This window comes from Oncorhynchus masou, chromosome 1, assembly GCF_036934945.1.
Source record: "Oncorhynchus masou masou isolate Uvic2021 chromosome 1, UVic_Omas_1.1, whole genome shotgun sequence".
Taxonomy (NCBI): Eukaryota; Metazoa; Chordata; class Actinopteri; order Salmoniformes; family Salmonidae; genus Oncorhynchus; species Oncorhynchus masou.
Window position 1 is genome coordinate 32,059,027 of NC_088212.1, and position 27,636 is coordinate 32,086,662.

The 27,636-nt window shown below is 43.9% G+C and overlaps 1 protein-coding gene across 1 annotated transcript in view; it reads left to right on the forward strand.

Annotated features, from left to right (window-relative positions):
* The window catches only part of LOC135542095 (ankyrin-1-like), a 169,009-nt gene that overhangs the window by 128,738 nt on the left and 12,635 nt on the right, over positions 1-27,636 (forward strand). Inside the window, 18 exon segments of the mRNA XM_064968756.1 lie at positions 3,412-3,508; positions 3,710-3,788; positions 3,942-4,057; positions 8,020-8,244; positions 8,399-8,553; positions 8,702-8,818; positions 8,821-8,912; positions 10,350-10,554; positions 10,917-11,013; positions 12,529-12,757; positions 14,646-14,774; positions 14,891-15,010; positions 15,155-15,239; positions 15,497-15,571; positions 15,714-15,845; positions 16,223-16,378; positions 25,474-26,170; positions 26,510-26,882. Of these exon segments, the coding sequence (XP_064824828.1) occupies positions 3,412-3,508; positions 3,710-3,788; positions 3,942-4,057; positions 8,020-8,244; positions 8,399-8,553; positions 8,702-8,818; positions 8,821-8,912; positions 10,350-10,554; positions 10,917-11,013; positions 12,529-12,757; positions 14,646-14,774; positions 14,891-15,010; positions 15,155-15,239; positions 15,497-15,571; positions 15,714-15,845; positions 16,223-16,378; positions 25,474-26,170; positions 26,510-26,882 (3,179 nt within the window).

The following is a 27,636-nucleotide window of genomic DNA, read 5'->3' on the forward strand; positions in this document are numbered from 1 at the left end:
CATTCCAAGATGTTACTGTATCAACACTGCAAAATGTTACTGTACTGTATCAACATCCAAGATGTTACTGTAGCAACATTCCAAGATGTTACTGTATCAACATCCAAGATGTTACTGAAACAACATCCAAGATGTTACTGTACTGTATCAACATTCCAAGATGTTACTGTACTGTATCAACATCCAATACAAAATGTTACTGTATTAACATTCCAAGATGGTACTGTATCAACATCCCAAGATGTTACTGTATCAACATCCAAGATGTTACTGAAACAACATCCAAGATGTTACTGTACTGTATCAACATTCCAAGATGTTACTGTACTGTATCAACATCCAATATCTTACTGTATCAATATCCCAAGATGTTACTGTATCAACATCCAATATGTTACTGAAACAACATCCAAGATGTTACTGTACTGTATCAACATTCCAAGATGTTACTGTACTGTATCAACATTTCAAGATGGTACTGTATCAACATCCAATATGGTACTGTATCAACATCCCAATGTTTTACTGTATCAACATCCCAAGATGTTACTGTATCAATACCCAAGATGTTACTGTAGCAACATCCAAGATGTTACTGTATCAACATCCCAATATGTTACTGTAGCAACATCCAAGATGTTACTGTATCAACATTCCAAGATGTTACTGTATCAACATTCCAAGATGTTACTGTACTGTATCAACATTCCACGATGGTACTGTATCAACATCCAAGATGTTACTGTATCAAAATTCCAAGATGTCATTGTACTGTATCAACATCCAAGATGTTACTGTATCAAAATTCCAAGATGTTATTGTACTGTATCAACATTCCACGATGGTACTGTATCAACATTCCAAGATGTTACTGTATCAACACTGCAAAATGTTACTGTACTGTATCAACATCCAATATGTTACTGTAGCAACATTCCAAGATGGTACTGTATCAACATCCAAGATGTTACTGTATCACCATCCCAATATGTTACTGTATCAACATCCAAGATGTTACTGTATTAACATCCAATATGTTACTGTATCAACATCCAAGATGGTACTGTACTGTATCAACATTCCAAGATGGTACTGTATCAACATCCCAAGATGTTACTGTATCAACATTCCAAGATGTTACTGTATCAACATTCCAAGATGTTACTGCACTGTATCAACATTCCAATATGTTGATGGTGTTATCTGGCTGTTGCTGTCTTGTTGTTGTGATGTGTTTATCAATGTTCCATTGTGACCCACTACATCCGCTGTCATTTGTATAGTCTGTTTCTGTAGTGTTTAAAGACGTGTGTTTGCAGTGGTGTCCATATAGTGTGAGGCAATGAGAACACGTTTTGCACAAAAGTCTTCAAAGCCCCACGGTTGTTTTGTCAACCAGTAAAGGTCAAAGTGTAACTTACAACACCTTGACTATGATGTCAGAGGAAGTCACACCCTTATATTTTTAGCTCCCTGATAATTTAACTGACAGATTGTCACCGTTGGTCTAAAATGAGAAAGTAGCTTATTTGCTGTCTTAAAGACACAGATCACTTACTCAAATTATGGAACATAAAGGCATGTTCCTCTCACACACACATACACATACTTTACCCTTCTGATGTTCACAACATCTGACACATACCCACTCTGTGGCAACACAGGAGTGGAGGTGAGTTGACTCATTTTAAACCTGTGGAAACATATAGACTCACTGGTTATTTCAACCTCACCATTGATTTGGCTCTGTGCCACATCCAGGCACCCACTCAAACACTCGCTGAAAACAACCCTAACACCTTTCGTGCTGATACAGACACAAGCACATGCATTAACGGAACAATTGCGTTTGGCGCGGGTGACTTCTCTCCAGTGAGCTCAGGATTTGAGGGGGAAAGTAACTATAACCTACCACTTCCTGGAAGAAACTTAGATGGGTAGAGGGACACAGATAAGAGAACATAATAAAGTGAAAATAGATGGTTTTGAGTGATGAGTGCTTTTGTGTGTCCGCCATGCCAGTCTATTGTGTGTGGTGAAGTACATACTGTACATAGTATATGTATTTTTATGTACTCTGTGGGATTTTTCTATACAAGAATGTCCCTCAGAGAGCACTCCCAGGGCGTGAGAAAAAAATCTCTCAACCCTGTTTAAATCAATTTAATCCAGCCAGATTGGGTCCGTGTTGATGTGGACATGGCTGTCCCAATGGACATGGCTGTTGTGACATTGTCCTGTTTTAGACTCAGTTGGTGTTGGGCCATTGGAACTGTCCAGATGTTAGAAAAGTCTGTGATATTTTACTGTAAATACCCAATTCTGTATGCTGTGCTCCAAATATTCAACTACCGGGAATAGTTTATGGATGAAGAGTATTTCAACAGATCACATTTGAGATTAATATTGAACATAGTGCAAGAACCCCCATCTGTTTTCTATCTTTCTCCATGTCCTTTTGCTCCATCTGCCTTTGAGTCTCTGTGATCGTGGCTTCACTAAATCTCTTCCCATTGACAAGCAATAACACGTGCACAGTGTGTGGAGTGGAGTCGTTAACCCTTCAACTCACCAACCTAACTACTATATAAACCAGGGATGGGCAACTTTGATGGGGGTGGGGGCCACAAAACATCATGAGGGGCAGTCAGAGCCTTTTGTTGTAGTTTTAAAGCAAGTTTGCTGCAATTTTACACATTTTGCCATGGGGCTGAGAGGATATTTAGCAATATTATTACAAATTACATGCAATTCTACAAATTTTCTATAGGGTGGAGAGAAATGTTTGCAGTTTTTAATATGATCTGAGTGAGAGTGACTAACAAAATCAATGGGGTCCCCCCCAGTCGGTAATTTGACCATGATTACTACAAGTTTAGATAGCTGGCAACACTACAAAAGGGGGGGGGCGCGGGATGCCAGTTGCCCATCCCTGATATAAACCCTAGGTTACATTTACTATATTCATTCATTCTATGCTTCCTGACTCTGACTCACATGCTCCTCTGAACACTGTTCTCTCTCTCCCTCTCTCTCCGTCTCTCTCTCTCTCTGCCACTCCTCTGACCACTGTCAGTTCTCTCTCTCTCTCTCTCTCTCTCTCTCTCTCTCTCTCTCTCTCTCTCTCTCTCCCCCCTCTCTCTCTCTCTCTGCCACTCCTCTGACCACTGTCAGTTCTCTCCCCCTCTCTCTCTCTCTCTCTCTCTCTCTCTCTCTCTCTCTCTCTCTCTCTCTCTCCCCTCTCTCTCTCTCTCTGTCACTCCTCTGAAAACTGTTCTGTCTCTCTCTCTCTCTCTCTCTGTCACTCCTCAGACAACTGTCTGTTCTCTCTCTCTCTCTCTCTCTCTCTCTGTCACTCCTCTGACCACTGTCTGTTCTCTCTCTCTCTGGCCCTGCTGTTGTTGTCTGAAGGGGAAGAGCTTTTGGGGACGGAAGGAGCCAGGTACATGAAGATGGATGACTTAAAGGACCATGATGACGATTTCCTGTCACCCAAGAAATCTATGGAGTACGAGAGAGGGCTGGGCACTGTGTAGGGTTGGCTGGGTTAGGGGATGGGGTAGATGGAGGGGGTTAGAGGGAGCTGATGGGGGGGGGGGTATGCAATGGTAAAGAACAAGGAATGGTTGGATTAGAGCAGTATTGGGATGTGTGGAGTGGAATAAGAATATTCCCTCTATTGACTGTGTTCTGCTCTTCTCTCCAATAGTAACTACTCACCTGCCATTCCCAGGATCCCTTGTGTATCCCCAGAGACGGTCATCCTGAAGGAGCATGAAATGGAGCAGGTACACAACAGACGGGTTATGTTCTGTCCTAGCGAGGGGGTGTTATTATAGTTGCTATATCATTACTGAACATGTGTGTATCTAAACCTGTGGAGAGTGAGTAGAAAAGTGAAAATGTAAAATGCTACAATGAGCCATTCTCCTGTCTTTTAGGTACACACTCCAATGCCATTACAAAAAGATTATGATGATGACTCCCTGATCCCCAGCAGTCCAGCTACAGAGACCTCTGACAACGTCAGTCCTGTGGCCAGCCCCATACACACAGGGTCAGTACACACAACAATGTGTGTGTCCGTCCTCCCCTGCCTGTAGCCCTACACTGACAAATGCCTTATGTTGTCCATAAACAATATCCAAGAGTAGGGTTGCAAAGCTGCGAGTAATTTACTAAAGTTATCGGAATCTTCAGTAATTTTGGTAATTAATAGAAAATCTATGGCAAACTATCGCAACTTTGGGAATTTACACACTACATGACCAAAGCTACGTGGACTATAATAGCTATAATAGCCTCCACTCTTCTGGGAAGGCTTGACACGAGATTTTGGAACATTGCTGTGGGCAGTGATGTTGGGTGATTAGGCCTGGCTCGCAGTCGACTTTCCAATTCATTCCAAAGGTGTTCAAAGGGGTTGAGGTCAGGGCTCTGTGCAGGCCGGTCAAGTTCTACCACACCGATCTCAACAAACCATTTCTCTATGGACCTCACTTTAGACACAGGGGCATTGTCATGCTGAAACAGGAAAGGGCCTTCCCCAAACTGTTGCCACAAAGTTGAAAGCACAGAATCATCTAGAATGTCATTGTATGCTATAGCATTAAGATTTCCCTTCACTGGAACTAAGGAGCATAGCCCGAACCATGAAAAACAGTCCCAGACCATTATTCCTCCTCCACCAAACATTACAGTTAGCACTATGCTTTCAGGCAGGTAGCGTTCTCCTGGTAGCTGCCAAACCCAGATTTGTCCGTTGGACGGCCAGATAGTGAAGCGTGATTTATCGTTCCAGAGAATGCGTTTCCACTGCTCCAGAGTCCAATCGAGGCAAGCTTTACACCACTCCAGCTGACACATGCCATTGCGCATGGGGATCTTAGGCTTGAAACCCATTTCATGAAGCTCTCGACGAACAGTTATTGTGATGGCATTTCTTCCAGAGGCAGTTTGGAACTTGGTAGTAAGTGTTCCAACTGAGGACAGACAATTTTTTCACGCTATGCACATCAGCACTTGGCGGTCCATTTCTGTGAGCTTGTGTGGCCTACCACTTTGCGGCTGAGCCGTTGTTGCTCCTAGACGTTTCCACTTCACAACAACAGCACTTACAGTTGACCGGGGCAGTTTTAGCAGGGCATACATTTGAAGAACTGAGTTGTGGGAAAGGTGGCATTCTATGACAGTGCCACGTTGAAAGTCACTGAGCTCTTCAGTAAGGCCATTGTAATGTCAATGTTTGTCTATGGAGATTGCATGACTTTGTGCTCTATTTCATACACCTGTCAGGAATTGGTTTGGCTTAAATATCCAAATCTACTAATTTGAAGGGGTGTCCACATACTTTTGTGTACTTGAATAACTTTAAAAAATGTATTCATATGGTATACCTTTGGTAACACTTCATTTGGATAGTCCATCTGTAGATGCTCTACAGACTATTAGCAATTTCAACTAACCCTATCCCTAAACCTATCCCTAAACTTAACCCTTACCCTACCCTGACCTTTGCTCTTACCCTGACCCTTATTCTAAACATAACCCTTACAATAACCTTAGCAAGAAATTGCTTAAGAACAGATAGCGTGTTGCTAGTATAACCATCTATAGAGCATAGTTTGATCTTCATTTTTTATATCGGTGTCCATATTGTCTATGATTTTCTAGTAGATAGACCAAATGGTTCAAGAGGAAATAGCCTATTTAATTATAAAAGTATCTAATCAGGCCTCCCGAGTGCATCACAGTGCTTGAGGCATCACTACACATCCGGATTCGATCCCAGGCTGTCACGAGCCGCCGTGACTGGGAGTCCCACAATTGGCCCAGCGTTGTCGGGGTTAGGGGAGGGTTTGGCCGGTGGGGCTTTACTTGTCTCATTGTGGTCTAGACTTCGGTCGTCAGTTGAATGGTGTTTGCTCCAGCAAAATGGTGCAGCTGGGTTCCGGGTCAAGCAAGCGGGTGTTAAGAAGAGCGGGTTGGCGGGTCATGTTTCGGAGGACACATGACTCGACCTTCACCTCTCCCAAGCCCATTGGGACAAGATCCAAATTGGATTGCAATTGGATATCACGAATTTGGGGAGATAAAATACAACAAAAATAAATATATATATTGTATCTAATCAACACTGGAATTGTTTTCTATAACCTCTGCAACTCGTTCAGCTATTGACTTTTTTCACAACTGCCACCAGTTTGACGCTAAAACATTGCAAAAAATACATATTGACATAGTAAAAAAAAAAAGGTTAAAAAATATATAGAAATCAATATTTCATACTTTAACCCCCATATTAAACAATGGTGTTCACTAAGTTGTTGGTATATATTTAGGATAATGTTTTACAGGTTTGTCATTGTATAAATAGTATACACAATACAAGTCAAGTTTGGACACACCTACTCATTCAAGTGTTTTTCTTTATTTTGACTATTTTCTATGTCGTAGAATAATAGTGAAGACATCAAAACTATGAAATCACACATATGGAATCATGAAATAACCCAAAAAATGTTAAACCTAACAAAATATAGTTTATATTTGAGATTCTTCAAAGTAGCCACCCTTTGCCTAGATGACAGCTTTGCACACTCTTGGCATTTTCTCAACCAGCTTCATGAGGTAGTCACCTGGAATGCGTTTAAATTAACAGGTGTGTCTTGTTAAAAGTTAATTTGTGGAATTTCTTACCGTCTTAATGCGTTTGAGCCAATCAGTCGTGTTGTGACAAGGTAGGGGTGGTTAACAGAATATAGCCCTATTTGGTAAAATACCAAGTCCATATCATGGCAAGAACAGCTCAAATTAGTAAAGAGAAACGACAGTCCATCATTACTTTAAGACATGAAGGTCAATCAATCCGGAAAATGTCAAGAACTTTGAAAGTTCCTTCAAGTGCAGTCACAAAAACCATCAAGCGCTATGATGAAACTGGCTCTCACGAGGACCGCCACAGGAATGGAAGACTCAGAGTTACCTCTGCTGCAGAGGATAACTTCATTAGAGTTACCAGCCTCAGTTCAAGTAACAGAAACATCTCAACATCAACTGTTCAGAGGAGACTGCATGAAACAGACCTTTATGGTCGAATTGCTGCAAAGAAACCACTACTAAAAGGAAGCCAATAAGAAGAAGGGACTTGCTTTAGCCAAGAAACACGAGCAATGAACATTATACCAGTAGAAATCTGTCCTTTGGTCTGATGAGTCCAAATTTGAGATTTTTGGTACCAAGAAAACCATTTATTTTTCAACTGGACAATGACTCAACACACCTCCAAGCTGTGTAAGAGCTATTTGACCAAGAAGGAGAGTGATGGAGTGCTGCATCAGATGACCTGGCCTCCACAATCACCCGACCTCAACCCAATTGAGATGGTTTGGGATGAGTCGGACCGTAGAGTGAAGGAAAAGCAGCCAACAAGTGCTCAGCATGTGTGGGAACTCCTTCAAGACTGTTGGAAAATCCATGAAGCTGGCTGAGAGAATGCCAAAAGTGTGCAAAACTGGCATCAAGGCAAAGGGTGGCTACTTTAAAGAATCTCAAATCTAAACTATATTTTGATTTGTTTAACCCTTTTTTGGTTACTACATGATATGTGTTATGTGTTATTTAATAGTGTTTACGTCTTCACTATTATTCTATTATTCTACATTGTAGAACATAGTCAAAATAAAGAACAACCCTTGAATGAGAAGGTGTGTCCAAACTTTTGACTACTACTGTGTATTTTTTTTCATCTTGTTTAATTATTTAATATATTTTACATAAGGCCACACAGAGGACCAGAGATAATTACAGATACCTGTGATAATATGAAGCACCCAAAAGGGCCACTAGATGTCTTATGATCGATTACATAAAATCCTTGAAATCCACCAAAATTCTGGTAATTTACTGGTAAATGTAGAATGTTTACAGTAATACACCCTCCCTTTGCAACCTTATCCAAGAGCGAAAATAGAAACATTGGTAAGCTGTCTAATGATGTGGGGACGCTTGTCTTGTCAGGTTCCTGGTGAGTTTCATGGTGGATGCTCGGGGCGGCTCGATGCGAGGCAGCAGACATAACGGCTTGCGTGTCATCATCCCTCCACGGACCTGTGCCGCCCCCACGCGGATCACCTGTCGTCTGGTCAAGCCCCAGAAACTCACCACTCCTCCCCCCCTGGTGGAGGGAGAGGGCTTAGCCAGCCGTATCATATCACTGGGCCCAGCCAGCATGCAGTTCCTAGGGTGAGGACTAAACCTACACTGTAGAGTATTGAAGGGAGGACATTTTGAGATCAGGAAAAAAAATCTAATTCTAAAACTGTGTTCACCATTCGGTGAGGGTATCCACGAATTACATGATGAGCTTATTGTCTCTGTGGCTTTGTGTGTCTTTCAGGCCTGTGATCGTGGAGATCCCTCACTTTGCTGCTCTGGGTCGAGGGGACCGGGAGCTGGTGGTGCTGAGGAGTGAGAACGGCTCTGTCTGGAAGGAACACCGCAATCGCTATGGCGACGATGTGCTGGAGACTATCCTCAATGGGATGGATGAAGGTAGTAAAATGAGAAGTCCTACTAACTCAGTCCTGATTACGGTCACTGATAACAGGCTGGTTGGTGTTCATCATTGCTTTCTTATCAGTGCTGTAAGAGTAATACCCACTCTCATTGACCCCTACGGTCTGCCTGTTTATTCCTTTAGAGCTGGAGAGCCAGGAGGAGCTTGGGAAGAAGCGTATCCGACGAATCATCTCCACTGACTTCCCCCTCTACTTTGCTGTGGTGTCGCGCATCCAGCAGGAGAGCGATCTGATTGGCCCAGAGGGGGTCAGCTGACCAGTAAACTGGTACCGTTGGTCCAGGCTTCGTTCCCTGAGACAGCGGTCACCAAGCGAGTCCGCCTGGGCCTGCAGGTGAGATGGGAGGATGAGGAGGAAGAAGGAGGAGGAAGACAGTATCGTTAGTGCCTGCCTGTATCACCAAGAATGCTATATGCATGCTATGTGGATTTGGTTTGAATTTGATCAGCACCTTTAAAATAATTTTTGCCTTGCCAAGAGGTTGAACATTTGCATATTTGTGTCTTTTTTCTGTGTGCTACACACGAACACTGAGATGTACTATGTACATACACGTAGTACAGTCACTTGACTATGGGCATTTTAACCTTCAAGTTTATATGAGGTTGTTTTGAAAGTGCATCTTCGAGTCACCAATGTTTGCAAATGAGCATGTCAGTGTCCTAAAGCTTAATGCATCATTCACTACTGTGGTGACATTTTACAGCTATAGTCATGGTTAGACAATGCAGAGGGACTTTGTTGAAAGTGAATTTTCTTCAGCAGCATGCCTGCTATGATCGGAGTGGAGAGTGGTTTGGATTTGGTTTCATACCTGTATGTTGAGGGGTTTTAGCCCTTGCCATGGATAAACCTCCATATTGGCCTACATAAGTAGCCTCATTTTTAGAGAGAAATACATTACAGTGAACATGGCACAGGATGCATTTCACGGTAAGGTCTACACTTGTTGCATTCGGCGCAAGTGACAAATCATGTTTGATTTGATTTGATTCCACCATCCATGGACCTTCCATCCCCCCTGCTGCTTTGGTGCATCTGCTGTGTTACCTGCAGCCTGTAGAATCTTATAGCCTCACAACCCGGTGATAGCTTTACTCTAGCAGATACGCTAACCTTCTCAAAGGCTGTACAAAGTGAGACAGTTAACTTGAATGTGTAGCGAGGGAGACCATTTATTAAATTTCATATATCATTTAATATTCATCACGTTCATCATATTCATCACATATTCAGCAAGTGAACAAGGAAATCTGTGCATGAATGCTTGAATTGTGAGATGTATTCTATACTTTGACTGGGTTAAACAACGTCTTTTTCTTTCAAATCTGTTTGCATTAATGTCTAAAGGTTTATGATTTTTTTGTGAATATAGATTTTTAAATGTTATTATTTGTTTCACATTTTTACAATAAACATTGACAACAAAAAATAAATGCAATGTGTCATTTCAAATTGTTTGTATGTTTTGGTGTAGATTCAAATAGCATTTTGTTGACCATAGACTTCTCTTTCTTTCTCTTCATCCTTCATTTCTCCCATTTGATTTATTTACCTGTACATTGTCATCTGTTACATCATCAAATACATCCTATTATCTCTCACTGTCTTCTTTTTTCTTACTCTTTCGCTCTACATTGCTATCTGTCTGTCTACCTTTGTGTCAATTTCTCTCCCTCTTTCTCTCTGTGCCTTCCTCTCTTTCTTCTCCACACTCCTCCACCACATCGTTGTCTCTCCCTCCACACATCCTCTCCCCTCCAACCTCAGGCCCAACCAGTCCCAGACGAGCTGGTTGCCAAGCTGCTGGGTAACCAGGCCACCTTCAGCCCTGTGGTGACTGTGGAGCCACGGCGACGCAAGTTCCACCGGCCCATCGGCCTGTGCATCCCCCTACCCCCCTCCTGGAGAGAGAGCCCCCGGGACTCTGGAGAGGGGGACACCACCAGCCTGCGCCTGCTCTGCAGTGTCATCGGTACGCCAACACGCAAACCTGACTGAGGCCTTACAGTGGCCTAATGGCACAGTGGAATAGTTTAATAGTTTCCCTTTATTTAGAGTAAACTATGAGTTGGACCACATGGTCACCTCATAGACAGAAATTCATTGAACATAGTGATTCAAAGTCTCTCAGCTGTGAGATGGGAAAATCCAGGTTTATGTAGGTCTGCAAGCCAGAGAATATGCAATGTCATGGCTATATACAGTAACTGTTGATTCTCTGCACCATAACAATGGGTGTCAGAGTGATATGGTGAAGTAAAATCTGCTTGCATGTTGAATATACCTTTTTCATCCTTATATATTGGTGCACTGATGTCTCTTCCTTCTCTCTAGGTGGCACAGCCCCAGCCCAGTGGGAGGACATCACAGGCACCACCAAGCTCATATATAGCAAAGACTGTGCCAACTTCACAACCAATGTGTCAGCACGGTAAGTATACAGCAGCAACTCACTCATTAGCATTCATGGTCATCGGACATTCAAGTTCACGTCCTAAATCTCACAATCCAGCTCTTTCTGTCACTAGAGAGCAGTCAAATGCAGCCGTTTGTTCTCGGTAACAATGAAGCACCTTATTGTGATTGTTTTCAATTAAAATGGGAAAAAAGACACAAAGATAGCTTCTTAGCAAATAGCAATTTCTCAAGCCAGAATGTAGCGAGGACTGTCTGGGAGTGGTCTGAGTGGGTAGGGGAAAACTGAAAACTAGCTGTTGGCAGAGAGGTTCAGAACTCTCTTTCTAATTGGTCTATTAACTAATTTACCACCTGGTGATGTCACCAAGCAGCTCAAAACTCCATCCCACCAAAACAGGCAGAAATTTCAGGGGGTCTTTTCAAACAGCTCTTACACTAAAATGGCATTATCATAATTTTCACAATTTCACAGTACTATTCTAACCTCATAGTGTGGAAACATACACTCACATGCCAGTTTATTAGGTACATCCATCTAGTACCGGGTCAGACTCCCCTTTGCCACCAGAACAGCCTGAATTCATTGGGGCATTCTACAAGGTGTCTGAAAAGTTCCACAGGGTTGTTGGTCCATGCTGAGGCGATGGCATCAGGCAGTTGCTTCACATTGGACAGCGGTACATTCATGTAGCGAGCAGGCCGTTCCATCTGACCCCGAAGATGTTCTATTAGGTTGAGGTCTGGGGACTGACCAGGACACTCAAGTAAACTGAACTCGCTGTCATGTTCCAGGCGACGTTCTTCTATTCCTCAATTGTCCGGTGTTGGTGATCGTGTGCCCACTGGGGCCGTTTCTCCTTGTTTTCAGCTGATAGGAGTGGAACCCGGTGTGGTCGTCTGCTGCAGTAGCCCATCCGTAATAAGGATCGACGAGTTGGGGGTTCCGAGATGCCGTTCTGCACACCACTGTTGTACTGCGCCGTTATTTCTCTGTTTGTGGCCCGCCTGTTAGCTTCCATGATTCTTGCCATTCTCCTGTGACCTCTCATCAACAAGCTGGTTTCACCCACAGGACTGCAGCTAACTGGATGTTATTTTTGTTTGTCTCACCATTCTCAGTAAACACTACACTGTTGAGCGTGAAACCCCCAGGAGGGCTGTCATTTCTGAGATACTGGATCTGGTGTGCCTGGCATCGACGATCATACCATGCTCAAAATCACTTAGGTCACATGTTTCGCCCATTCTAACGTTCAATCGAACGTTAACTGAATGCCTCAATGCCTGTCTGCCAGCTTTATATAGCAAGCCATGGCCACGTGATTCACTGTCTATAGGAGCGACCCATTTTTGTGAACGAGGTGCTGTACCTAATAAACTGGCCGATGAGCGTATATAAAACTGCAAAATCATGTTTTTGACTGTATTGGGCGTTTTAGGTAGGCTAATCACCTGCATATCTCAAAGGATCTAGTCATGAGTAACTTAAGGGTTGCCATATATCTTACACACTGGTGTCTCTTCTCAGGTTCTGGCTGGCTGACTGTCCCCGGACAGCCGAGGCCATGTCTTTCGCCAACCTCCTGTACCGGGAGCTCTCAGCCGTGCCCTACATGGCCAAGTTTGTGGTGTTTGCCAAGATGAACGAGGTCCGTGAGGGCCGTTTGCGCTGCTACTGCATGACTGATGACAAGATGGACAAAACCCTGGAGCAACACGAGAACTTCAGCGAGGTGGCCCGCAGTCGCGATATCGAGGTCAGTGGAGGGGGTTATATCGATGGTTATCACCATGATGTCATTGCTTAGAAGCTTCATCTGAAGAGGCACTGTGAAGGAGTGGAGGGAGCCATTGGCTGTGTCCGAATACCCATACTTGCGTCCTAAATAGTAGGCTGTTTGAGTATGCAAAAAAAATGCTTAATAGTATGCAACATTTCAAAAATACAGTATAGTTTAAGTGCCAGGATGTTATACTCATTTCTCTTCTTCATCTAGTATAATCCGATGCACACTTTTTCACAATGCATTGGAAGAGGTGGGCTTTGTTCTCCTTTTAATGATAACGAGTATTGCATCATTGGCTAAATCTTTGAAAACAGAATTATAATTTTTTTAAATGAATAAATATCGTTTTTACTGCTCTTTGAAATTGGTGGACCAAAACCGAAAAGGCTCAAGCGCAAGTCTCCGCCATTTTACAGGGAAATGGGATCAAATCAAATCAAATGGTATTTGTCACATGCGCCGAATACAACAGGTGTAGACCTTACAGTGAAACGCTTACTTACAAGCCCTTAAACAACAATGCAGTTTTAAGAAAATACATTGAAAAAAGTCATAGATAAAAGTAACAAATAATTAAAAGCAGCAGTAAAATAACAAAAGCAAGGATATATACAGGGTGTACCGGTACAGAGTCAATGTGCGGGGGCACCGGTTTCGAGGTAGTATGTAGGTAGAGTTATTAAAGTGACTATGCATAGATAATAACAGAAAGTAACAGTAGTGTTGAAGAGGGGAGGGGAGGGGGGCAATGCAGATAGTCTGGGTAGCCATTTGATTAGATGTTCAGGAGTCTTATGGCTTGGGGTAGAAGCTGTTTAGAAGCCTCTTGGATCCAGACTTGGAGTTCCGGAAGGTGGCTTGAGTCTGACAATTTTTAGGGCCTGGATGGTAGGAAGCTTGGCCCCAGTGACGTATTGGGCAGTACGCATTACCCTCTTTAGGGGGAGAGGGATATTTGCTGGGAGAGGGATATTTGTTGCAGGCTAGCGCTGTTGCAATTCACCTAGCTTCCACATAGGGGAGAAATTCTGAGAAATTGTAGGTGTAGCACATTTAAACTACAGTAAATACTAAACCATCTTTTGATTCCGGACTGTGTCAGCACCATGGACTTGAGATGTGGTTGCGTTATTGATGTCATGTTAATCAGGCCTTTTGAACATATGGAGTGTTTTAGTTTTGTAGGCTAGGCAACTCATATCATTATTCCATTTATGGATCAAGATTTAGCAGTCATCCTGATCTCGTTTAGTGCATTACATTGCTGTCCAGCGGTTCTGAATTTGCGATGCACCCGACTGTCCACATTTAGTGTGCAATAGCCTTTTGATTTGAACGTTTGAAAAGTTTTCATGCATGTACTAGACTATTTGATTGAATTTGTAAATGTTACAGTACTTTGGTTTCACTAATAATAAATATGTTGAAATGGAACCAAATGATCTGTTCCTGTCTTCAGTACTTTTAAATAGGATAGATGGGCTATATGGTCTACTACGGTATAGGTTGAATGTGGTAGGCTGCCTCTAGCCAGCCTGAGTAGGCCTATAACTCCATTCATATTCTATTCAGAGTTTAGAGAACTTATTCTAATTGGAAATGAGTTATTATCAGGCTGGTTAATGCGATGCATGTCTGTTGAATTTGGAAAAATCTACCCGCACTCGGCCCCACCTACTCAGCCAGTCAGGAGCCGCTACTGCGTTGCGGCCATGGCATACTGCATACTTTTTATTAAACGGTACGTGCAAAATAGTATGTGACAATGAGTGCATAGTATACAGTTTAAGTATGTAGTACACTGGTATGGGTATTCGGACATGGCCACCGTGTCTGAAGTTAGTGTCCTCCCCCTCAGGTGATGGAGGGTATGCCACTGCACCTGGAGTGTTCTGGGAACCTGGTCCCAGTGAGGAAGGCTACCCAGCAGCCTCGCTGTTTCAGCTTCCAGGCCTTCCGAGACAATAGACTCCCCGTCTCTGTCAAGGTGTTTAACTCTCCCTCTCTGTCTTCCTTCCTCTCTCCATTACTCCGTCCCTCTCTGGGTCTCCCTCTCACACTGAACATATCTCTTGTCTGTTTCGCTCCGTTCTCTCCTCCAAGGTGAGAGATAGTAGCAAAGATCACTCCGGATTCCTGTCTTTCCTGCGGAAGTCTACCAAGTACGAAGACAGCCAACATGTGCTGTGCAATCTCAATATTACCATGCCTCTGTGTATCAAGGTAGGCTTAAAATGCTTTTGGGGTGCTTTGAAAAGCACTTCACTTTTATTTTATAATACACACATGAATATTTAATTTTGCGAACTTGTGAGATCTGAGGCAAATTATATATCCCAGAGGCTTTTGCTTATGTCCGATTGACAGGCTGCTGGGAGTGAAGATCGGAGGCGAACTCTGACCCCATTAGCCCTGCGAGAGAGATACAGTGCCCTGAATGAGCCTGCCATGGGTAAAGGTGCATGCCATCCCATCCCATCCCTATGATACCCCATACAGACCACCATTGTCTTCCGACAGGTGGCGTCATTCCTACACGACGCTCGTCCCTCAATCAGTGCAGATGAGTCAGTCAAGCTACCTGACATAAGACAATGACATACCCCACATGAACACGTTCACATTCCATGTGCCCCTTCATGCAGTAATAATCACAACGGTACATTAACTTCTCATGTTAAAGTATCAGTTGTGGTCTGGTTTCTGCAGCATCAATGAGTGCCATGGAAAAGACAGAGCTGAAGATGGCTCTGATAGCTGAACAGTTGGGACTGAGCTGGGCTGGTGAGTGAGTGGAATGAGTGTCTGTGTCTCATGCCTGTGTTTGGTGCTTGTGTCGGCGTCTGAGTCTGTGTATCAGTTTTAATGGCTTGCGGCTGCTTTTCCTCTCCTCCCTGCCTCTGTCTCTCCACCTTTGTCTCTCCAGAGCTGGCGAGGGAGCTACAGTTCAGTGTAGATGACATTAATAAGATCCGTGTGGAGAATCCTAACTCCCTATTGGAGCAGAGTTCTGCCCTGCTCAGCCTATGGGCCACCTGTGAGGGCAAGAGAGCCAATAGTAAGTACCTGGGATCCCATATAGGTCAGTGGATCCTTCCTGTGCATCCTCTTATCCTATATTCATCATCTCCACTCACCCCCCGTACAGACTTGCACTGGCTCTTGGATTTGCATGTGAGACTTGTCTACCCTATGCAGTACCTTGTATTAACATTGTGTTAACTGTCATTTTCTGGGTCAAACCAGGGTCTGTCAGGGTATTGGTAAACCATGTCCTTATTCTCCTCATAATATCTTCCACTTCCTTGTCTGTTATTTAACGGTCCATTTCCCATGTTCCTGCCTCTTGTCTCTGTCTTCTCTCTATTCTCTCTCTATTCTTTTCTCCTCCCCCTTTCTCTGTCTCTCTTTCTCTCTTGTGGCTCCTATGTACAGTGGAGAGTTTGTACACAGCTCTGAAGAGCATTGACCGGATGGACATAGTAAACATGTTGGAGGGCCAGGGGCCACAGTCTGCAGGGAGGCAGGCCCGGGAGCCAAGCAGACGCAGACACAACGAGAGCGACCACATCTCCCCCAGCCTGACCAATGGTAAGGCTTCTCCTCATCCCCACGCAGCCCTCTCCCACCCCCAACCACCATACCCTACCAGTTCTTCGCTCTCTCCTCCTCCTCCTCTGCTGCCCCCATCACCCTCCTGCCCCAATCCTCAGTCAAAGGCTGTCCTATATGCTAGTGCCATAAACTTGAGATTTTGACAGATGTGAAACGCAGCAACCTGGACCAGGGCTCAAGACACTCAGACAACAACTGCCTCTGTGGTGCTCCTCTAAAGCCTGACTCAGATACATGTTCTTGTTTGTGGTTGAGTACAATGTATCAATGACCTGTAGAGCCTTCAATCAGCATCACAACCTTGTCTAATAGTGCCAGCTACATTTTAGGATTCTCTCTCCACTGAAATGGCCGATGCAACTGGTATATCGATTTAAGCAAAATGAACAGAGCCTGCCAAAAAGAGTGTAGATCGAAATAGAGATCATTCTTTGACATACACAAAAGTATGTGGACACCTGCTCGTCCCCCCCTTTGGTGCTATAACAGCCTCCACTCTTCTGGGAAGACTTTTCAGTAGATGGTGAAACATTACGGCGCAAGAGCATTAGTGAGGTCAGGTACTGATGTTGGGTGATTAGGCCTGGCTCGTAGTCGTCGTTCCAATTCATCCCAATGGTGTTCAGGCAAGTTCTACCACACCGATCTTGACAAACCATTTCAGTATGAACCTCACCTTGTGCACGGGGCATTGTCATGCTGAAACAGGAAAGGGCCTTTCCCAAACTGTTGCCAGAAAGTTGGAAGCACAGAACTGTCTAGAATGTTATTGTATGGTGTAGCGTTAAGATTTCCCTTCACTGGAACTAAGGGGCATACCTCGAACCATAAAAACAGCCATTATTCCTCATCCACCAAACTTTACAGTTGGTACTATGCATTCGGGCAGGTGGCGTTCTCCTGATATCCGTCAAACCCAGATTCGTCCGTTGGACGGCCAGATGGTGAGTGTGATTCATCACTGCAGAGAACGCATTTTCACTGCTCCAGAGTACAATGGTGGTGAGCTTTACATTACTCTACCCAACGCTTGGCATTGCGCATGGTGATCTTAGGCTTGTGTGCGGCTGCTCGGCCATGAAACCCATTTCATGAAGCTCTCGATGAACAGTTCTTGTGCTGACGTTGTTTCCAGAGGCAGTTTGGAACTCAGTAGTGAGTGTTGCAACCGAGGACAAGCCATTTCTACGTGCTACGCACATCAGCACTCGCCGGTCCCGTTCTGTGAGTTTGTGTGGCCTATCACTTCGCAGCTGAGCCGCTGTTGCTCCTAGATGTTTCCCCTTCACAATAACAGCACTTACAGTTAACCGGGGCAGCTCTAGCAGGGCACAAATTTTACGAACTGAGTTGTTGGAAGGGTGGCATCCTATGACAGTGGCACGTTGAAAGTCACTGAACTCTTCAGTAAGGCCATTCTACTGCCCATGTTTGTCTATGGAGATTGCAGGGCTGTGTGCTCGATATTATACTCCTGTCAGCAACTGGTGTGCCTGAAATAGCCGAATCCACTAATATGAAAGGGTGTCCACATACTTTTATATATATAGTGTATTTAAAGATCAATTGGAACCTCAAGAAACCTTGGTCAACCTCAAGAAACATCTATTTTCATGTGTGTTTGATGAAGAAACAGATCAAATGTATGAAATGCTGTGTTAGTCAGCTGTGTATGGTGTGTTGCATGAGATTCTGTTCATGCGTGCCAAATGTATATTTTGTTAGATCTGTATTCAGTGCGTAAGTTACTACTGTGTCGTATCTGTGTATTTGACAGGTTTATGTTATTACATCCTATAAAGTACGATTTTGGCTATGAGTTCATGATGTTCATCTTTATCCAACATGATTTAAACCACAATCTGCCTACATAGGCCATGTGAGATATTGTGCAGGATATTATGTGTCTGTAAAAAACAAGCATTTCCATACATGAATTCAGCCTGTAGTCTTTCCTTCAAGCATACTGCTGTTGGCTTTGCTTCCAGGGATCATTTCTCAAACTTTGACTACTTTTACTCATGGTTTACTATTTTACACATGCATGATATACATCAGATTGACTCCAGTTTCACCACTGGACTGGTGTAAAAAAAAACACGGCACTGGACTGACCATCACTGGAGTGCTGTGGCCTCTCTTCTGGGTCTGCGCTGTGCCTCACTATCTCATGTGTCATCACAGCAGGTGCCAGGTCCCCTCAGTGCAAACTGGAGCAATAACAGGTGATGTAACTCATGCATAGATATGACCATGATGGACAAAGGGACAAACGGGAGATGCTCAGTCAGATCACAGCTGCAGTGACTCTGATATCTAACACCTGTCCAGTCTGCCTCCCAAAGCTCTTTCTTCTGACGCTGTCTGTGTAACAAGGTGGCCACATTCTCACGGGACAATACCAGCCTGACCTCTAGACATGGTATTGTTTATGTTTATTACAACAAGGATTTTCAAGAGATCTATTATTTATCTTTTGGAGTTATGAATGATAGTAGGGCTGATAAGTTTGTTCCTAATTTTTCAGAGGATGTAGAATGTAGGTAGGCCAGTATTTGACATCAGGGGATTGTACAGAATGAGGATTCACTCTCTGACTGAATGTCCGTCTGGAAGATGCTGACTTCCTTGGTGATAACTCCCTTGGTCCCCTAATTAACCTTTACAATCAAATGAATTGAAAATTACAATCGATTCTGAAGTGGGAGTCCAAGCCTGGAGACCGCAATTAGATTCCACATTGTATTTTTAACCCAGGTAGGATGCATGCAGCACTGTCAGGCAGAGTATCTATAGGAAACAAATGTTTTTTTATTCTACCATTTAGTGTAGAAATGATGGAGAACTACATTCTTCTTACCGTACCTTTCAGTCCACCTGTTCTTGTCTTTTCCTTATTTTCATCACATTTGGCTCTTTGTGATTTCGATGTTCAATCCCCTTTCTTAACTCTAGTGGCTTGAGACTAAGACGCATGATTTGCAACTCTGTAAAAGCAATGAGTTCCGTTTAGTCATACTAGTGAGGCTCGGGAGGCCTGAACTGAATCCAGCTAGGCTTCTATAAGGGTAACATTACGCTCTCTGCCTGTGTGTGCATGGGGCTGTATGAGTCTTCAGCCCGGGGGTCGTTCCATTCGGTGCACTGTGTGTCCCACTGGGATCCCCATACTTGTTCCTTTTGACTATCTGTCCCTCTCTCTTTGTGTTTCTCTGGACATGTTATCTGCAGCCTGGCCGCCCTACTCTTCCTTCTTCTCACTCCTCCTCTCCGACCTCTGAACTCATGCCCTCCGACCTCATGTTGACCTCTGGCCCCCATCTTTATTTTGAAGACCAGTTTTTTTTATAACTCTTTATTTTTGTGCTCTTGAAAATTCCACCTTTTTAACCGTCTGCTCTGTGACCAATCCTCCTCACACACTGTGTGCTCAGCACCCCCGGGAGTGGGAGGTGTCCCTTGTTCCATCACTCTCTCTCTCTCTTCCTCCTCTCCCTATCTCTTTTTCTCTGTGCATGTCTTTCTTTCTTCCTCTTTCTCTTTCTGTCCTCTTCCAAATGTCCTCTTCCCTCTCTGTGTTTCCCTCCCTGCCCTCCTGCCTGTCTGCATGTGCATGAGACCCACTCTTGTCGTTCACCTCCTATATGCTTGCATGGAAGTATTGGAATGAGGATGTGTCAGAAGCAGTGGCCTGTGGGAGATGTAGTCTGGGAGCTGTTTATGCCTCTGCAACTTGTAGCTGCTTTACTATCAGACTGATATTGCATGGCATGAATGCTGGGGAATGACCCGACTGTTTAGTCTGCCTGTTTACATCCTCTACTGTATATTATTCTCTGTGGGGATAAAAAGGTCCTGAACCCGTTTTAACCATGTGTTTTGACCGCTCTGTTCATGTATGACTGTTGTGACATGTTGTTGATCAGTTGTTTGTGTGTATGTGTGTTTGTCCTGTGTCTTTGAGTCTCTCCAGAATTAGGGGATGTAGTATCTATGCCCTTTCTCTGTCACACACCTCATATTTGCAGGGAGGGTTGGTGTGTGAGTGTGTATGTGTGTGAGTGCATTTGTGTGTATACGTGTCTGTGTTTTAAATTGTTGTCTTTTATGAGTGTCTTCAGTGTCTTCATGTGAGTATTTCACTGTGTCCCTTCTTCCAGTCTGTGTGTGATTGTGACTCTCTTTCTGTGTATGTGAGCTTCAGGCAGTTTGTTAATATTTACAATGTTTGTCTTTTCTACCAGGAGGGCCAGGCCACCACGTTCATTCCCCACGAACACCCTCCCTCATGCCCTCCTCTCTCTCTCTCTCTCTCTCTGTCACTGCCCCGCCCCACCTCACCTCACCATCCACTTGACCATGGGAGTGATACCACCCACAGACACACACGCATAGAGAGAGAGAGGACTGGCAACAAGACTGGATGGCAGAATCACACAGATATTAGATGGTCTTTTAGATTGTCAGAGACACAAACAGACAATCTAAAAGCCATGTACAGTAGAACCATATTGATCACCAGGAGACACTATTGTCAGCTACCATAAGGGCTCAGATCATTCATACACAACCTTAAAAGGTGCTATTCCAAACAAATACCATGATATTTATGTGACATGAATCATCCTCACCCTACTGGCTAAAGAGTAATGTATACACGTATAAAGAAAGCTCATCAGCTGGAAGTCTTAAACCTTGTGGAACTGTTAAGAGGTTTTATCTACCGGGGTTATGCATATTGAAGGATACTTGTCATGAAGGATGCATATTGAAGGATACTTGTTATGAAGGATGCATATTGAAGGATACTTGTCATGAAGGATGCATATTGAAGGATACTTGTCATGAAGGATGCATATTGAAGGATACTTGTCATGAAGGATGCATATTGAAGGATACTTGTTATGAAGGATGCATATTGAAGGATGCATATTGAAGGATACTATTGAAGGATACTTGTCATGAAGGATGCATATTGAAGGATACTTGTTATGAAGGATGCATATTGAAGGATACTTGTCATGAAGGATGCATATTAAAGGATACTTGTTATAAAGAATACATATTGAAGGATACTTGTTATGAAAGATGCATATTGAAGGATACTTGTTATGAAGGATGCATATTGAAGGATACTTGTTATGAAGGATGCATATTGAAGGATACTTGTCATGAAGGATGCATATTGAAGGATACTTGTTATGAAGAATGCATATTGGATGCATAAGGATTGAAGGATACTTGTCATATGAAGGATGATATTGAAGGATGTTATGAAGGATGCATATTGAAGGATACTTGTCATGAAGGATGCATATTGAAGGATACTTGTTATGAAGGATGCATATTGAAGGATACTTGTCATGAAGGATGCATATTGAAGGATACTTGTTATGAAGGATGCATATTGAAGGATACTTGTCATGAAGGATGCATATTGAAGGATACTTGTTATGAAGGATGCATATTGAAGGATACTTGTCATGAAGGATGCATATTAAAGGATACTTGTTATAAAGAATACATATTGAAGGATACTTGTTATGAAGGATGCATATTGAAGGATACTTGTTATGAAGGATGCATATTGAAGGATACTTGTTATGAAGGATGCATATTGAAGGATACTTGTCATGAAGGATGCATATTGAAGGATACTTGTTATGAAGGATGCATATTGAAGGATACTTGTCATGAAGGATGATATTGAAGGATACTTGTTATGAAGGATGCATATTGAAGGATACTTGTCATGAAGGATGCATATTGAAGGATACTTGTTATGAAGGATGCATATTGAAGGATACTTGTCATGAAGGATGCATATTGAAGGATACTTGTTATGAAGGATGCATATTGAAGGATATTGTCATGAAGGATGCATATTGAAGGATACTTGTTATGAAGGATGCATATTGAAGGATACTTGTCATGAAGGATGCATATTGAAGGATACTTGTTATGAAGGATGCATATTGAAGGATACTTGTCATGAAGGATATATTGAAGGATGCACTTGTTATGAAGGATGCATATTGAAGGATACTTGTTATGAAGGATGCATATTGAAGGATACTTGAAGGATTATGAAGGATACTTGATGCATATTGAAGGATACTTGTCATGAAGGATGCATATTGAAGGATACTTGTTATGAAGGATGCATATTGAAGGATACTTGTCATGAAGGATGCATATTAAAGGATACTTGTTATGAAGGATGCATATTGAAGGATACTTGTTATGAAGGATGCATATTGAAGGATACTTGTTATGAAGGATGCATATTAAAGGATACTTGTTATGAAGGATGCATATTGAAGGATACTTGTCATAAAGGATGCATATTGAAGGATACTTGTTATGAAGGATGCATATTGAAGGATACTTGTTATGAAGGATGCATATTGAAAGATACTTGTTATGAAGGATGCATATTGAAGGATACTTGTTAAGTGAAGGATGCATATTGAAGGATACTTGTTATGAAGGATACATATTGAAGGATACTTGTTATGAAGGATGCATATTGAAAGATACTTGTTATGAAGGATGCATATTGAAGGATACTTGTTATGAAGGATACTTGTTATGAAGGATGCATATTGAATGATACTTGTTATGAAGGATGCATATTGAATTATGCTTTTTATGAAGGATGCATATTGAAGGATACTTGTTATGAAGGATGCATATTGAAGGATACTTGTTATAAAGGATGCATATTGAATGATGCTTGTTATGAAGGATGCATATTGAAGGATACTTGTTAAGTGAAGTATGCATATTGAAGGATACTTGTTAAGTGAGGTATGCATATTGAAGGATATTTGTTATGAAGGATACTTGTTATGAAGGATGCATATTGAAAGATACTTGTTATGTGCCCCACTAATATTTTAGTAATTTAGCAGACACTCTTATCCAGAGCATCTGCGGTTAAGTGCCTGGCTAAAGGGCACATCAACAGACGTTTCACCTAGTCAGCTCGGGCATTTGAACCAGCAACCTTTCAGTACTGCTAGGCTACCTGCCACCCTAACGTTAATGTGTTTAACTTATGACCCACGTACACACAGTCCTCCGACCTTCTGAGTGGGATGTCAGAGAGGTTATGCTGTCATTTAAGGCTGAGAGATGAGAGGTCCAGGAGGCCAGCTGGTGTCACTAATACCCACTGCACATTCAGCATAACTTAGTGCCAACAATGACTCATGTTGCACCTCTCTCTCTCATGTATACACACACACACATAGTGTTCTTTCGCCCGCTCACACACACACGCATACGCAGTCACGCACGCATGCACACACAGACATACACACACACACACACAAATATATACTTCACCCCTCCCTCCACATCTCTCCTGTCTTTTCTACCTCTTGCTAAATCTATACTCTTCTCTCAGTTCATGCCAGTATGTAATCAATTCATTTCTACCACTTTATAGACTATATATCCATTCTTTACTGGGTTTATGTGTCTGATCCAAAATACTGTATCTTTATGTTACTCATGGTCATATGTATTCATTAGTATACATTCTTGGTAATGTATTAGAAGAGAAGTACAGTAGCTACTGCACAATAGTTTTTAAAGTGGTTTTATTTGTGGTATCTATAGCCATCTTGACCTTGAATTTGACATGTTATTTACTTGGCTATCTCTCAGGTCATTTCTCATACAGCAGCTATTAAGTACACTATACTGAAATGTGAGTTAGTGTGGAAGAGAGCAAACTCAGGAAGCAGCTTTGGCCCTGTCCACTTGTTTAGATGCTGTCTGTTGTGCTGGCTGTATCTTGGTCTGTTCCATAGTCCAGTCAACATGATGGTTGCATGTACACCTGCAGACAGTTTCCTAGTGGATAGTTTTTCTAGCATCTAAAGAGAACCTACCATGCTTACTGTACCACATCACTGCATGTTTAAAAGTCAAAGCTCTTCATGCTTCCAGGCAAGAAATTTATTTTTTCCAAATAGAGATGTTGTTGGAGTGACTTGAGTCAAAGGTTCATGGGTCATATGTAGCAAATTCTCAAAGTTAGATTCCCTGTTGATATAAAAATGAGGTTTGGGGCAGCTATGCTTGCAGTGAGCTATAAGAAATGAAACTGTATATCACCATGTGTGTGTATGTGTGGTGTGAGTGTGTCTTTGTGTGTATTTCTGTGTATTGTGTATGTGGTTGTGTTATTTGTTTTCTAAGGTTTGTAATGCAATGTCTGTGGTGGTGGGTGGGTGAAAGTGTGTGTGAGTGTGTTGAATAACGAGAATGCCTGCATGCATGCTGTTCAGCCTGACTAGAATATTTAACTTGCCTGGTTTTGTGTGTGTGTGTGTGTGTGTGTATGGGAAAGGTTGTGTGTGGGTGTGGGTAAGTCTGTGTGTGTATCGACATGTGTATGGCATGTGTATGTGTGTATAAGTGTGTCCCAGGCGCGCAGGTGTGTGTCCCAGCCCCAGGTTGGTTCGGGGCAGAGGCAGTAACTCCTGCGCCTCTACCTGTAGGTGGCAGACAGCGGAGCAGCACCAGCCACCAGCAGACCTCTCTCTGTGTCTCTCTCTGTCTGTCTCTCTGTCTGTCTCTCTGTCTGTCTCTCTGTCTGGCTCTCTGTCTGGCTCTCTGTCTGGCTCTCTGTCTGTCTCTCTGTCTGTCTCTCTGTCTGGCTCTCTGTCTGGCTCTCTGTCTGGCTCTCTGTCTGGCTCTCTGTCTGGCTCTGGCTGTGTATCTGCTGCTGCCTCCGCTGCTGCTCTCACTGTCAGTGCTGGCTGATCTGGCTTGATCTGGTTTGTCAACCCCCTCCCCCGAAGCCCCCCTTGCTCCCTCACCCTTAGCTCCTTGCACCTCTTCTACAGCTCCCACTGTCTGGGCCCTTCCTCTCCCCCTCTCTCCACTTGCCCCCTGGAATCCCCCTCTGCCATCTCCCCATCGCTGCCCTGCTCCTGGGCAGGGGCACATCCCCCCCTGGGGTCCCTCCCGGGGCTGGTGGGGCAAGGTGGGGGGCGAGGCGTGGCGAAGCAAGGTGGGGGGCCCGTGTCAGTGTGCCTCTCTGTGTGTCGCTCCAGGTTACGGGGTATTACAGGAGGAGCTGCTCTCCCCTCCTTCCATGCAGTACAGCCTGCCCTCCCCACTCGGAAATGAGCCCTACTGGCAGGAAGTCTCCAGTCTGGAGTGTGCTCCCATGGCCATCACAGAGGAGGACACACTCATGGAGATGTCCGATGTGCAGGTGTGGCCCTCGGGCAACAGCCCCTCCCTAGTGGCCGTGGAGGACTCCTCACTGGAGTGCAGCAATGCTGACGACTCGGAGGGGCTGCAGGGGCTCTCATACGGGAACCTGGGCCGGCCGGGCAGTAGGGCTAGCGGAGAGGAAGGGGGGCTGAGTGGCTCCATGGAGCTGGTGGAAGACAACTCAGAGATGGGGGCTGTTGACTCGTTCAGCACCGCCACCCCTGCCACCCCTGCTTCGTTCAGCACAGCCACCCCTGCCACCCCTTCTTCGTTCGGAGGCACCATCGCCGCCATGTTATACAACGTTAATGGTCTGGAGAAGGGTCAAGGGTCAAAAGTCGTGAAGTCAGAGGCAGCAGCGGTCAGAGGCAACTTGGCAGGTGGAGATGGAGCTGGAGTTGAAGGAGGAAGAGGAGGAAGGACAGGCTCAGAGGAAGGGCTTTCTCTTGTTGCAGGACAACAGCAGCGAGTGTACACCCGGCTGAGCAAGTCGCCCGGTCTGAGCCGCGTGGCTGATCGTAATGGAGACAGGTGAGTGTGTCCTCAGACCGAAGTCAGTCTGCAGCTCAGCTGGACACAGCACTTGCCAGACAGGGGGTAGTCCAGACACTCACCTCTGAGACAACTGAGCCTTAGGACACTTCAATGTTGCCATGTTTCCTAACCTAATAATACAATGTTTAGTTTTAGTGACAGAGTGTCTATGAAGGACTATCAGTCAGCTTTTGTTTAACACACACATTTGACACACATTGGCCTCTCTCTGCTCCTTTCACTCCTTTGTCTATTCTCCTCTCACTTGTCCTCTCTCTCCACCTCTCTTCATCTCTCTCCTCCTCTTCTTTTCTCACTCATCCTCTGCCTCCTTAGGTCCAGTGGTGGCAGCAGTGGTAGTAGAGGCAGTGGCGGAGGTGGTGGCTCTTTACTGTCCTATCTGCAGGAGCAGTCGGGTCCAGGTTGGCAACCTGTCACTGACCACACTCAAGCCTGGTTGGGTTCACAGACAGCAAAACCCAGGCAGGCCATGGACTCAATGATGTCATCAGTGCGCGCTACCATGGATGTCGACCCCAGCCAGTCCCGTGTGTCCCAGGAAGCCTTGCTTCAGCCGGTGCGGGACATGGGGCACTCTGAGCTCCTGCGTGGGCACTTCAGGGGCACCCAGCCATTTGAGAAGGGCCTGGGGTTCCCTCACAGGGTGCCAGAGCTGCAGACCTGGGACGACGTACTCCTGAGGCAGCAGGTGAGTGGGAAACCTATTTTATTATTGGGGTGGCAGGTAGCCTAGCAGTTAAGAGTGTTGGGTCAATAACCGAGAGGTTGCTGGTTCAAATCTCCATGCTGGCTAGGTTTAAAATCTGTAGATGTTCCCTTCCTAAGATGGCACTGAAGAACATGACTGAAATTTTACATTCTTCCAACCAATTGTGCAAAAAAAAAATGTTGTGGTTTGTGTAACTTATTTTTTTAACTTATTGTGTACATAATGTTGCTGCTACCGTCTCTTATGACCGAAAATAACTTCTGGACATCAGAAAAGTGATTACTCACCTCAAACTGGAAGAAACTTTTTCCTTTAACAAGCCCCACTAGAAGGATATCTTGCTTTGACTGGAACAGGCCCAGATCCACGCCTTTTGCGTGAAGAAAAAGGGGACACAGATCGCGGATCCTTCTGAGAAGCTGGAGGCGAGCGAGTAAACTCCCAATGCCTTCCATTCTCCTTGCTAACGTGCAATCGTTAGAAAATAAAATTGATGACTCACTATTAAGATTAACTGTAACATCTTATGTTTCACCGAGACGTGGCGGAACGAAAAAACAGACAATATAGAGCTGGCGGGATTTTCCATGCACCGGCAGAACAGAGACGCTACCTCTGGTAAGACGAGCGGTGTGTGTGTGTCTTTCCGCCAGAAACAGCTGGTGCGCGATGTCTAATATTAAAGAAGTCTCAAGGTATTGCTCGCCTGAGGTAGAGTACCTTATGATAACCT